General features: G+C 42.6%; 1 protein-coding gene and 1 long non-coding RNA gene across 5 annotated transcripts in view; both read left to right on the top strand.

The window, feature by feature from the left end:
- Window positions 1-14656, top strand: part of lrp4 (low density lipoprotein receptor-related protein 4) — a 252869-nt gene that overhangs the window by 130834 nt on the left and 107379 nt on the right. For all 4 annotated transcript variants that reach the window (XM_078945004.1, XM_078945006.1, XM_078945003.1 and 1 more), the window contains exon 6: window positions 1649-1777. In XM_078945004.1, the coding sequence (XP_078801130.1) occupies window positions 1649-1777 (129 nt within the window). The remainder of the gene's footprint in view (window positions 1-1648; window positions 1778-14656) is intronic.
- Window positions 1784-13282, top strand: LOC144991161 (uncharacterized). Its single transcript, XR_013655098.1, has 3 exons — window positions 1784-7673; window positions 7755-7889; window positions 8060-13282. It is a non-coding gene; the product is annotated as an uncharacterized LOC144991161 (long non-coding RNA).

Here is a 14656-nt window from a genome sequence, read left to right as displayed (position 1 = left end):
ATTTGTTCATTTGTACCGAGATTGTTTTTGTGATTTGGTATTTGGTCATTTGCAACCGGATTTGCATTTGTGTTTCAGGACTTTGTATTTTGTTCCGCGATTTGCTGTTGTGTCCCGTGATTTGCTGTTGTTCAGTATTTGTTCATTTGTTCCGAGATTGTTTTGAGTGGTTCATGATTTGTTAGTTTGTACCGAGATTTGTTGTTGTTTGTATCTTAAATGTAAATGTGTCTTGCACCTCTCGGCCACCGTAGCTTTGCCTGCTCGCTAGTCCCCCCAACCCCAAGCTAACATCCCTGGTGTAACAAAAATTGCGCGCAATATTGCAGCTATTCAACCAAACAGTTTGATCCAGATTCCAGCTCAGACAAAGACAACAATGATATACATGTATTTGTCTACAAGTGGATGCATCAGAATGGAGTGGAGCAGGGAGCTTGTGTGACCCAGCAATGGTGGCTTCTTTGTCAAAACTGCAAGATTTTTTCAAACTGCATTTTTCCATCTGCTCTTGATTCACAACGATTTGATTAAAGAAACACTCAGAAATGCAATTTTGAGCTAAATATTCTTGATATATGTCATCATTAGAAAGATGCCAAGAATAGATAAAAAACACCAAAACCATTATTTTAATTGAAGTGGGTCTTTAAATCATTAATGATCGGCAGTCATTAATATTGTTGAAAGGCAACTACAGACTTTTAGACTGAACACTTATAAAACATAAAAAGATTTCCATGGTAGGAATTTTCAAAGATTTTCAAAATTCAAAGTAAATTTTATTGTCAATCTCTAATGTTTTCACATACATAAAATTGAAATTTGTCATGGAGGTTAACTGAATTAGTTGATTTATTGGTTTGATTATCTATTAGTACTTAAAGGGTATATATAATACTTTTATTAAGCCTTTCAGAGTAAACTACATTCATATATGTAATATTTTACCTTTGCCCCACTAAAGAACGATTTTTTAATTGAAATATTAGTTTTTTTTGCAAAAGTTTTATTTCCTTCCCAGAAGTATGACGACTGGATCTCTGAGGTGCCGCCTTTCTCTCCTTGTGGGTGCCGCCCATTTCATGACGTCAACGTAGAGTCGGCCTTGACAGTGTGTCTGCCTTTTGCCCATGAAAATAAACATCTGCAATATGCACATACATATACATATTGTGGAGCTTTACAAAATCATTCAGCTGATCACATCTAGCTCTGCGGAGAAAGTGGGTGTGTGTTAGCCTGGGGGTGGTGTTGGCAGCACAGACTCTTCCTGGACGAGGCTGCTCCCCACTTTGTTACATCACAATGTAAGAACCCACCCGTTTCTGTGGACTGGGAGGGGCTGGTGCTCAGAGCGCAGGTTTTTAGAGGGGTTACTCAGAAATTTGTGAACGCGTCAAACCCTTTGGGGTTTCGTAATGAGTTACTTAAAAAGTTAAACGGTCATAATGTTTGAAATAATCCACTCAGCACTATAAACTGCTGGCTGATTTCTAGCCTTAAAGTAAGACCACTGATGCATAACATTTGAGCTCTTAATTGGAACATGACTGACAGCATGAGCAGAACTGAGGTGCAGCTTCAAAGCACATTCAACAGCCATCTGCTGCAGCATCTGGTTATCATGTTCTCTGTGTCTGTGCAGCGTCAGATGTGATGACAGCCACCTGCAGCGTGGAGGAATTCCAGTGCGCGTACGGCCGCTGCATCCTCGACATCTACCACTGTGATGGAGATGACGACTGTGGGGACTGGTCCGATGAGTCCGACTGCTGTGAGTTTTTCTTTAAGAAGTACTAATAATGTAGAATATTTTATTTAAAAATAGTTTATGTATGTTACAAATTTGGTATTTAAAGTGAAATATATAAGTAATCATTCAAGAATACAGGCTAATTGGTGAGTCTAAATGGTCCCTAGGTGTGATTGTGAGTGTGTGGTTGTGGCCCTGCGACAGACTGGCGACCTGTCCAGTATGCCCCCATGCCTCGTCCACGAGTGGCCGGTATAGGCTCCGGGGCAGCTCCGCAACCCCGAAAAACGAGTTTAGAAAATGGATAGATTAAAATATAGAAATACTTGAAATCTTCTGGTAAGGTCACTTGCAGGCCTTGGTGACGCCAAGCTGGAAGTTTGAATTAAAAATAGAAAATGAAACCAAACTCAGCCTCTGACTGTTTTGACTACATCATTCAGTTCAACATCAGGCTTTGGTAAAAACCATGATCATGTAAAGATTACTACAAGCAGCTGTAATCTTCTTATGCACACTTCACTGAAAAACTCACAAATTCACCAAACAGCGTCTTGTACAGAGGCTAAAGACAAAGCTCTTGTGGGAACATGGTTCTGTTATGTCTCCGCATGAGGAATTGCTTTAGTTTTCCTTCCTTACCACTTTCATCCTCTTCCTGCAGCAAGTCATTTTTCTGTCTTAGAGCTTTGTGCAGCACAAGTTTAATCTGAGTCCAAAGTTGCACTGCAGATTCCCATAACAAACAGCAGGTTTTGCATTTCTTTTCTGGTTCCAGTAAATGAATCAGAATTGCAGCATAGCTAAAGCTCCCAAACCCAGTCATATCGAGTCTGTTAACAGGAAGTTAGATTGGATCAAACAGGAACTGCCCACATTGACGGAAAAAGAAACGCATACTGTGAAAATGATTCTATTTCATCCATTTAATCCATGCATTATTATTTTCCTCACACCATAAATTTTACTTTCATAACACAACTTAGGTTTTACTTTGAAAATCTTGACCTTTTTCTGAAGTGTTATTATAACCCAGACGTGTACGGTTTTGTCATATACTCCACGGAAGCTAAAAATGTACAACTTCCACCAAGTTCTACAGTAAAAATGTATAAAAATAGAGACACGTTATTACACTGAGACATGCCACAGTTAAGAGTTAAGATGTTGTAGCGCTCCAAATGATGTTTGGAGCACTATTAGAAAGCATTATGGTCGATCCTGTTTCTGCAAAGCATGTGAGTTTAGCAGAAATATTGTTTGGTGCACAACTAGGTGTAATTTTCAAATGAAAGACATTCAGAGCCTTTAGCCATTACAGCTATTTGACGAGGGACGGAATGTCTACTGAACTAATTTCAACTGCACTCAGAGGGCCTAGTGGAAAAATGGTGAGAATAAAAAGTCAGATTCAGGAAAAAAAAAAAGGGGGGGTAACGATACACGTAGTGGAACCGAACCATTTCGGTACGACAGTTTCGGTTCGGTTCACTTCTGTACCGTTTCGGTACGTTTTGTCTTTTTTTGCCCGCATATGCATTGTAACGACCCAGCTGCTTTGTCACTCGTAGCGGGGAAACGCCCCATAATCCACACGCCCTCAAACAGTCCCAGAGAGGGAAAGGTAGACTGAGGTAGAGTGAGAAACAGATTGCTCAATCACCTTGCCGGCATTAAAACCCTTTTATTATGAACACACACGAACGAACGAACGAACACCGTAACAACATGAACGTCACTTCTCTTTACAGCTCTGTTATGGTGAAGAATTCAACACACAAGATTTCAAACTTCCCATGTGAAAACTTGGGAAGTGTGAAAGGCTACGTTCATACTGCAGGACTTAATGCACAATTCCGATTTTTTGAAAAAATCCGATTTTTTTTTTTTGCAAGGCCCTTCAGATTTCCAATTAAATGCGAATTTTTGTGATCTCCTGTGTGACCGTGAAATGACCCAGAATTGACCCGCATGCGCAGAAGAGTACTCAACGGTGAACGACGTCACTTGTTGTTTGCGGAAGTAGCCAACATTAACAATGGATGTCAACAACAGTGTTGTCAACAGCGGAGCTCTTTTTGCATTAATAAATTAATTTTTACGAAGAAGCCAGCATAATAACAATCTTCTCATTTTGAGAAGGCATTGGAGCCAGGATCGTCTGTGCCCACTGTTGTAGAATGGGGATGTTTATGTTTATGTGTGTGTGTGTGTGTAAGAGAGGGGAGAAGAGCATGTGCAGCGAGGTAGAGAGTGGGGGTGGGGCCACGCATTCTTGTTTTGTGTTACGGATGAAGGAGAATGGTAATAAAAGAAGGTTTCCCAACAGATTAAATTCTGTTGACTCTTTATTAACCCGTTCTGGAGAATCTAAGGGTCAGAACGGGGAAGTGAACCCTGGAGGAGGATCCGCTTTCGGTCCCCCGCGCTTCTGACCACAGTCGGAAGTCATCACGGGAAAGGTTCAACACCACGCTCAGCCATTTCGCTGGAAATATTTTCAAAAATCGCCCAGTTGCGATAAGAGCCCTTGAGTTTGGCCTGAACAGAGATGTCACCCCAAATATGAATCAAATTGGTGACCTCGCTTCCCTTCTACTGACTGGTCTCAGCAGCATCGTCCGCCGTGTGTAAGGATTCAGTGGTTTGGTTTTCTTTGTCATGTTTTTGGTTTCCTTGTCAGTCACACCTTCAGGTTCATGATCCACAGCTGTCTTCAGTTCAGTTAATTGCCCTCAGCCTTTTTAAGTGTCTTGGTTTCTGTTCTTCCTTGTCAGGTCATCTGCTCTGTTTTGTCACAGTTTTGTTTCCCCTCATAGTTTTGTCATGTTTCAGTTTGCTAATTAAATGTTTTAGTTCCTGTCACCAAGCTTGGTCTCCTGCATTTGGGTCCTCCACCACCAGTTCGTGACAGAATGACCTGACCAGCTTGGACCCAGCAGGGGAGTTTTCCATCATGCCCATTCCATGCCTTGCCTGATGAGTTCCTGCAGCATTGTTCATTCTATGCCCTTCCACATCAAGCCCATCTGTTCCTGAGGGGGATTGCCGGGACCATCCTTCAAGCATCAAGTTTCCTGTGGAGGGTCACCGGGGCCGCTCCTCTTCATGTCTGTTCCTGAGGAGGGTCGCCGGGCACACACTTTATGTCCCCTGTCCCGGAGGATGGTCACCATTCCCCCTTGGCTGTGTCACCTGGTCCACAAGAGGGTCACCAGTGCTGCTCCCCTTCATGGTTCCTGTCCCTGGGGAGAGTAATTGGGACTTCTACACTTCATGCCTGTTCACAGAAGGGGTTCTGATGCCCCTCACTTCCGTCTGGCTGCAGGAACCCAAACTGTTCTGGACTTTTTTCATTTTCTGTTCCTCCAGGTCCCCTCCTCCTAGGGGTTTTTGGGCATCTGGGATCTGCCCTTTTCGGGAGGGGTACTGTAAGGATTCAGTGGTTTGGTTTTCTTTGTCATGTTTTTGGTTTCCTTGTCAGTCACACCTTCAGGTTCATGATCCACAGCTGTCTTCAGTTCAGTTAATTGCCCTCAGCCTTTTTAAGTGTCTTGGTTTCTGTTCTTCCTTGTCAGGTCATCTGCTCTGTTTTGTCACAGTTTTGTTTCCCCTCATAGTTTTGTCATGTTTCAGTTTGCTAATTAAATGTTTTAGTTCCTGTCACCAAGCTTGGTCTCCTGCATTTGGGTCCTCCACCACCAGTTCGTGACACCGTGGTTGATGTTTATGTTTTCGTTTCCGCCTACTTCAATGCAGAATCATGACTTTTGTAGCATATCAATGACGTACGGGTCGGATACATGTGGCCTGGCCGGTCAGACGGAAGTCGCATTTGAAAAGATCGGATACGTATCGGATTCAGGACCACATACCCAAGTGGCCTGGGTCGCATTTGAAAAGATCGGATCTGTGTCGTTCAGACTATCATGAAAAGATCAGGTCGCATAGGGGCAAAAAAAATCGGAATTCTGTCGTTTCAGCCTGCGGTGTGAACGGAGCCTTAGTGGTTATAGACAGGGCTAATCCCCAGGTCGCCCCAGTATTAACTTTGCGCCGAGGCGGAAGTAATGTTAGCTGCGAATTTCCTCCGAGACACTATTAGGTAACGGGACAGTAAGCATGTCAACATATGGCTAATGCAGACACAAAGCCAGAGATGAGGACACCTCTATCTCCTTTCACTGTCCTGTGTGGGAACACTTTGGCTTTGTTGTCTTGGAATGACAGTTTAAAAAAGACTACAATTTTGTTTCCTCAAATTAATAACTTGTGGCCACAAATTAGTATTTTGTGCGCACAAGTTGGCGTTTTGTGGCAACAATTTTGTATTACTATTTTGTGTACACAAATTAATATTTGTGTACATATTATTATTGATACAAAAATAATAATTTGTGAGCACAAAATACAAAATTGTGGCCAGAAATTATTAACATGAGGGACATTTTTTATTGGTAACCCTTTATATTAAGAAATTTTAAACCAAACTGCTTATAAGCTTAACAAATTTATTAATTAACTTTGTTAACAGTTTATTAATTTTTTTGCAGCACCTCATTTAAAGTGTGGGATTTTTTACAACAAACAACCACAAAGCATAAAGCTTGTAAAAAAAATGTATAACATTAAAACAGACTAAGCACACAAAAATCTTTCTGTAAAAGAAATATAATAATTTAATTCAGACAACAAAAAAACAACAACAAAATAGGGACCGGTGCCGGACAGAATCAAAGATGGGCAGGTCAACTAATGTCACCATTGGCTAATGGATCTGTCAATCAAACTCATCAGCAAAACAGGTGTGCTCGCTTTCACTATATAGTGCGGTCGCCATTTTGTAGTGCTGTCCGAATCTACAGTTCAAAAATCTTGTGCACTAGAAATTTCCCAGAAGTCTCTACGAAAAACCAGTGTGGATCGATGCTCACTCAATTGGCGAATATTGACCAGAATGCACTGAGTTCGGACCAGAATGCACTGCGTATGAGCCACAATGCATTGCGTTTGAATCATTCGAAAATGGCAGCCGGTTGGGCAAGGAAAACAACCGAAATATGTAAGTATATTAAAAAGTATCTAGTATCTGTTGTAAAATATATTTGTAAATACGTAAGATGATGTGTTTAATATGTTACATTCCTCAATCGACAACCTACATTGTTTTAAAGCTCATCAATTTCGGAGATATTACATCAAAAAGCAGTGTGTTCTAACCGTAGTCATAAGTTATTAACACGTTTTAAATGTGTTTATATATGTAGGGACAGACGAGGATGAGGAAAATTTCATCCATCTGCGGATGGAGAAAAATAGCCTGTTTGTTTTCAGGCAAGCTCATGCCGGATGGGAGTTAAGAGACAATCGATGATTAGATTTGTCTGCATTTGTAAATAAACGGTTAATCGTTGTCATATTGGGGTAAAGTTATTTATTGAAAGAGCCAGAAGAAAGGGGGAAAGACAAAGAGCAAGAAGGGAGGAAGAGCGACAGGAGTCTGTTAGCTTACTTGAGTTGAAAATATTGTTCAAAATTGTAATGTTGCTGTTGTTTTTCCAATTTGTTTAATAAATGCATGAACAAAAATGAATAATGTGCATGTTTTATTTAAATCTGAGCCATTTTTAACAATCTCAAAAGGATTTTCATATAAATATCAAATGTACACATTTACAAATTCGTTTTATATGTTAAAATTTATTTTTACACATGTTAACATTAATTGTGGTCCTCCAGAGTCATGTGTGGCACAGTTGGAGCTGGAAAGAAAGCAGAGATTTGTCCTCGCAGACGGACGCCACTTTGCTCGTCCTGCATGTTCATGGTGTCGTCCTGCTGTGGCTCCCAGCAGTCCCCTTTGCTGATGCACAGATTGTGCAGAATTGAACTTCAGGCAATGATTTTCATTGCAAAGGTTGGTTTTACTCCCAGTACCCCCAGAAATATTGCTCTCTTCCTCATCTTTATAATGCCAAATGCTCTCTCTCCACCACAGAGCGTATTCTGGAGTGGTGCTGGTTGTAACGGGCCTCAACCACATTCCTCATGGGTTCCCTGTAGGGTGTCAGCAGCGTGATGGGATGGGCAATTCAGAGATGCCCACCATCACCCAAAAGGATCCTTCAGATGGGTAATGTTTGATTTACATAAATTGGGCTTTTATGTAGAACCCGTGAATCATGGATTGATCCTGGATTCCCAACAAATATCTATAAATTTGGCATTAGAGTCATATACAGCCTGCATTTGAATGGAATAAAAAAGGTTCCTGTTAAAATAACAGGCTGCATTTTCTTTTAGGGCCTTTATTCTCATGTGGCAGCCATCGATGCTCCCCACAACCTTTTGGAAGGTGGAAGACCAAGCGAGCTGCTAAAAAACCAAAGGTGACTAATGGTAGTTCATTCCCACTGGGAAGCTGGATGACCCTGCTCATCAGCTGGAGGATGCGGTCTGCCGTCCTGTGGACAATGTCACTCACAGTGGACCGTGGCATGTCAAAGGCCCTGGCTACCACACCGTAAGATGTGTCACACGCCAGCAAGAAAAGAAACACCAGGAACTCAGTCTCTTGTCCCCCCAGAGTGTGAGGAACCCTAAGCTGCTCCACCAGATGCTTGATGGTCCTGCGGGTCAACCGAAAATCCGGTCTTGTGTCGGGCTGACTGTCAGCGTAAAGGGCCAGGACAAAAACCTTTATGTTTTCAAAGCAGGAGAGACGTGGAAGACCCTGTAAAATGGAACATTAATATATTTCATTGAGGAAATTAAATCTAATTTTTTGAATGTTTCTATTTATTTTTGATGTCTTACATTTTAGTTTACAAAGTATTTTTTAAATGCTGAGAAAAATCTCGTGTTTTTTTACTGGGTGAAAAATGAAAGTATTTAAAAAATGAAAGTATTTTTGTTTTAAACAAGTGATATGGTTTGACTCTGAATAAAAAATACTAAACTTTGAATTCAGAAGTGTTTCATGTAGTTAGACTATACAACTCATAATCCAATGTTGAAAAAGAATGTTAAAGTCTTAACCAGCAGATTGTGTAACCTTGAGCACAATTAGTGACAAATGCTTAAGTTTAACTAAAAAAAAACTTTAAGTTTAACTCACAAGTTGTTCATGTCTGGCCAGGGCATCCAGAGGAAATTTTCTGAGACGTCTGCTTCTCTTTGCTGTCTTTTGATGCTGCATATTTCCTGGTTTGATCTCAGGAAAAACGGTTGAATTATTGCCAGTAGGAACACGGACAGATTCATATTCAAAGCTATTTTCAGTAAGGTAGAAGAGAAAACTACTGAAAAAAATGCCTCCTCGCAAGAGCCCGTAAATCGTTCAGCGGCAAATAAATAAATATTGCCATGGACTAATAACTTGAGGTTTTATTTCTGAACAAATACATTAAATAAACACAAATGTGTTTGTAATTTTATTATTTATAAATCAGCCACGTTTTCCATGATCAGAACACAGCAGATTCATAAAAGGTCTTTGTAAAAATGTTCATATATGTTATGTTTTTACTTTGACAAATAGGTGTCACTCTCTGCGTTAAATAGAAGTAGTTCGTCTCCAGACCAGGTGGTGGCGGTAATGCGCCACTTTGTTTCCGTGTCAAGTGCCTTATGAAAACACCCGAAAGAGAAAAGTAGTGAGCATGGGTGTCCGAATTGCTTTGAAAATTCAGAGAACTATATAGTGCTGCACTATATAGGGTTTTAGTAATTAGGGGTTAGGGTAGGAATTCGGACACAACTTTAGACTTTAAGCTTTCATACAGGTGACAAAAAATTACCGCCCATCTTTGATGTGTACCGGTCGGTCATAAGCGTGTTAGCTTTAGCATGGCTCCTGTGGGTTTATTCTCTTCGGTCTTCAAAAATGATTGACTTGTGCAACTTTCCAGTGGACTTGGAAGCAATGCAACAGTGGTTGAATCCACATTTTGCAAGGAAGGTGGGACCTAGGACCATCTGTCCCCTACCCATTCCCTGGTGGGGGGTACGGGGCCCTTGGCAACGGCGGCCGTGTCCCTTGGGTGCCAGTTTCCTGGGCCCGGCGGTGCTCTTGCCATGCGGGGAGGGGGTTCACATTACACCTGAGCCGAGGGTGTTCGTGTCCCTGAGGGGTGGGTTCGGGACTTTGCCCCTGAGCGCTGTGCCCCGCCAAATTTCCAACTGTGGCCGAGCCTGGTCGGGCCATGTTTACAACACCCCTTGTGGGCCCCCTTTTTCCCCGGGGTGCCCCCCTCCTGGGCGGGGACGGCGGGCCCCTGCCTTGTTCATCCCTGGACCAACCGTGGGCCGGTTGGGTGGCTGCCTGGAGTGCGGAGCGGGTCTCCCTTGGGGGGTCCTGGCTCGTACCTGGGGTTGGGGCGGGGGGTGCCCCGAACTCCTTGGTGGTGATGGGGTGCTCGTCTGGGGCTGTTGGCGCCCTTCTCTGGTGGGGCCCTGCGTTGGGCTCTCCCGGCGCGGCGGGGGGGCTGCTCTTTTGGTTGGGCTGGGGCGGCGCTCTCTTTCCCCCCGTGCCTCCCTGCTCTCTGGCTCTGGGGGCCTCGCGGCGGTCCTGCTGGCCCTGGCCTGGGTGGCGGATTTGGTCGCCCGGGGGGCGGTTGTTCCCTGCCTGCTCCCGTGTGGCGTTGGGGGGTTCCGGCTCCCGCTGCTCCAGATGCGGGGGTCTTGGTGTGGGGATGGCTGGGCACTCTCCTTCCTTCTTTACACTTTCCTCCATCCATTTTAGAAGAACATAGACACTCACCTGAGCACAGGTGTTAGCTCACCTTTGCACTAATAGTTTGCGTGATAGAATGAATTAAATATTTCACACTAGTTGGTTTTAAGGCATGAGTATGCGTGTGTGAACACTATCTGTTTTGTGTACATGTTGACATGCGGACATTTTTGCAGCTAGCAGGTGTGTTGATAACATTTGAGTGTGTGTGGACAGGCCCCGCCCTTTTTGTACTAGATTTGAACCTTACCGTAAGGATAAACAACCAGTAAACTTGTTCATTGTCTTATCCCCCTCCCCTCCTATTATCACCCTCCTAAACCCCCCCCCCCCCTCTCTCTCTCTCTCTCTAACATCCCTCTCTCTTCTTCCCTTCTTTCCTTTTCCGTCCGGTCCAACACCAAATATTTTTAAACATGGTTGAAATTAATAAAGTTTGGCCTCAATTACAAAAGGGGTTTATTCATATATATATATTTATTCTTTGGTTTGTAGATTAATAACCCCTATTGTTAAAGTAAAATATGTCCAACACAAGAGGCACTGAGCTCTCATCTGCCTGCCCAGCTGTTGGACAGGACAAGTTAAAAGAAAAAACAAAAAAAAACATCGACCTAAAATTATCACAACTTGCTTTTAAAACGAGTTATTTGAGGGTTGGATGAATCATCTCTAGGTTTCAAATCCCAATTCAATTTGTTTATCATTTCCTGATAAATGATCTGATCTCCAGTTGCTCATTAATCCTGTGAGTTTTTATTTTTAGATTACATTTGTTCATAGGGGGAAAATCTAGTGAATTTATAGTTAACCACTACTTACTGTAAGGTGAAACACAAACTCTTTCACTCTTAGACATTCTTCAGAGACATAGAACAGCCCATCCTCTGACAGCCCCGTGCTGAGTCACTCCATCTTCTAACTTGGCCTGCCTCTCGCTCATTGGGAAAGCCACCTTCTGTTTTGATCAACTCCCCCTCCATTTTTTTTTTCAACTACTCTCCATTCTCCCGTGGGTCCCACAGGACCCCTGTCACAAACGCACTCTTACCTCAGTGGGGGGCTAACTCCTGCTGTCTCAAGCAAACGTGTCTAATTAATGGACACGCACACACTCTTGAATCAGTTTTAATCTTCCTCTCCACCTCCATTCTCATTTAGTGCCTTAGAGCTGCGTTTTGTTAGGATAGAACTGAGAGCTGACAGCATTGATCAAAGGGTTACACAACTGCCCCAAATAATGTCCACACAAATGAGGTTTACTAATTTAACTTTTCAAGAAAAGAACACAACACAAACCAGCACAGCAGATGTCTAATAGTAAAAGGTACACACACACAATATAGGTAAAATAATTACTAAATGCTTAGAAATACAAAATGTGAATCTCCTTTACAAAGTATATCAGATAATTCTAATGAAGGTAATCCAGATAAGGCTGCCACGTCTTGTTGAAAATGTCGGAGTTACCCTTTAAAAGAGCACTGAGGCGTTCCATTGGAAAAACTTTAAAAGTCTCTTTGTACCACTGTGAAACGGATGGAGGTTTCATTTGTATCCATTGTAGTAGTATACATCTCCTAGCCAGGAGTAAAAGTTTTTGGAGCAACCTCATCTGTCCAGGTAACACAGGAGACCTCCCTAACTGGCCTAAAAGAAACAAAATAAGGTTCAGGGCAAAGGATCTATGAAAAATTAGCTGAGCGTCGTAGCAACATTTTAGCACAATCTGGAGATGAACTGACACTGCCAAACACAGTGGTAGTAAGATCCTACAGTGTTTTTACATTATATACAGAGAGGTGAGTGCTGCGGTTGAATCCTATGTAAAACCTCTTGAGTGCATTGAGTCCTGTGTAGAATTCGATATCGGTTTTCTCTGAGTTTGTTGCATGTAAATGTTTTTTGTGCAGACACAAAAGCGTTTGACCAAGTTTCGACTCGAAATGTAAACAACCTATTTTATTTCTAAGAGATGGCGAGGAGGATTGTTTAAAGTCTCTCTCCAAAGTGCAAATTTGATGTTCCAGATCCAATTGTTTGGTGAGTCTATTTTTCTTCTTTGCTGCAGTAAAAGAAATTATAGAACCTCTAAGAAAGACCTTGCCAGCTTCCTGCAGAACAGATGCACTAACTCTGGTGTATCATTTGTGGTGATAAATAACTCCCATTGGTCTTCCAAATATTTTATAGATACAGGGTCCCTTAGAAGCAATGGGTTCAAACGCTATTGTCTTGATAAAGGATCATAATAAGGTGGTAATAATTCTATAAAGACCTTGGAATGATTTAACAAGACACACGGATGGAATATGGAACACAGAAGGGTTTTATCCAGGATAGACAAACAGAAAGTCAATTCTAGAAAAAGACTGATGAAGCCTAGAAAAAAATGTAAAATGCCTTACATTTGCACTACAAATCCTCCAGGCATTAAAGAGACTCAGATCATACCACAGCCCATTTTTTGCTTTTGCCGTTTTAGATAGTGGTTGGGTCTTAGGTGGGCTGTAATCAGAGCTGGGCATTAAACCTGTGTGAAAATCACCTCCAATTAGAACACTAGAGGGCATGAAATAGTGCACCCTGACAAGAAGAAAAGAAAAAATTATCAAAAAATAATATAGTATCTGGATCTGCTGTGCTGGAAAGAACTCTACCATCAAACACTGATGGCCTAAGAACAATTACACACATCTTGAGAAGACGAAAAAAGAAGAAGAAAAAAAAAACAAAAAAAGTGGTATAGCAATTACAACTTTCAACTGTCCAAAAAATAAAAAGCCACCAAATTGAAATTGTAAAAAGACCCCCAAAGTTGCAGCCCAAAGTTGCTTTGGGCTGCAGCCACAGGAAGAAAAAAGTTTTAATCCCACTCCTGCTCCACCCACCTAAGCATATTGTGACATCCCTTAGCTATAAATCAGAAATCAAGAACCCCCCTGTCATACCCTTGTGAACGCACTCAGGTGAAAAAACACACTTTTACATAACTTGTTTTTAATGTCTCTACGTTACTGTAACAAAAGGCACTTACCGTAATTACTTTTCTTTTTTCCTGCGCTTACAGCCGTGCGGCTTATTCAGTGACGCGGCTAATTTATGGATTTAATTGGCGGCCGCCATGTACGTATTTTCGGACTCAGTGCATGGTATGAAATCTCTATCTAACACCAAGCACAAGTCATTTATTTTTCAACACACCTCTTAGCAGCCAAACAGCATGGAGTTGACTTCAGGTCTTAGACACTTCAGTCATGGTTCAACAAAACGAAACACGCATGCCCGGCCGCATCCCAGAATCCTTTGGTGCCAATAGACCCAACGTGCACGTGATCGCCATTACAGTATGATGCAGCTTTCAAGTTAAAAGCAATCGTTAAAAGCAGCGTAAAAAAATCCACTATCACCAACGGGTTTGGAAAAGCCGGTCAGCTGCGTGACAAAGAGAACAGCGCATGCTCAGGAGTGAACTTACCTCTGAGTCATAGTGACTCGGCTGGCTGCACATAAATATGTGGGAATAACATCAGCCTTTATTTTGTCGGGACACGACTGGAAACACAAATTGACGTGATCGTTTTAATGGTTTCTAAGGACTGAGCGGAGTTTTGCATTGAAACGCTCACAGCCTCCGTGTGAGCTGGAGACTGCGTGTCGTGTGAGCTGCGGGGCTGATAGCAGTCTGATGGCTCCCACACGTAACAACGCATCCGCCCCTCATACACAAAACGTACAGTATTAAGTCTGATTGCTCTGCACAGACACGATTTGCTCCGTTCACCGGCGCAATGGGGACGAAGCGCTCCTCCTTGAAGCCGCCCTGGCCAGAGTTGTTGGAGTAGATAGGAAGGGGAGACAAGAAGCGCGCGGGAGCGCGGAGCGCAGAGCCGTCGAGCCATTCTGCAGGCTGCAGCCAGGGCTTACTCGAGGCGTCCGCGGAGCAACAGTGTTTGTTGTGGAAGGAAACTTCTGACCCACGCGCAGCGAGGAGGCGCGAGTATCGCGCTGAGGCGCGTGCTTTTCAGTCGTCGCTGCTTTATTTTACTAGCCTGTTTTTTAACCAGCCCTGTTACTCCCATAACGCTGCCGTGACACAAGCGGAAGGAGAGCTTTACCCGTTTACCCCTCCATGCACTGCTGATACTTGCTCATTCTTAAACACG

Source organism: Oryzias latipes, chromosome 3, assembly GCF_053564925.1.
Source record: "Oryzias latipes strain Hd-rR chromosome 3, Olatipes_Hd-rR_3.1".
Lineage (NCBI taxonomy): Eukaryota > Metazoa > Chordata > Actinopteri > Beloniformes > Adrianichthyidae > Oryzias > Oryzias latipes.
Note: the sequence above shows the minus strand (reverse complement) of the source record. Positions and strands in the feature narration are given on the sequence as shown.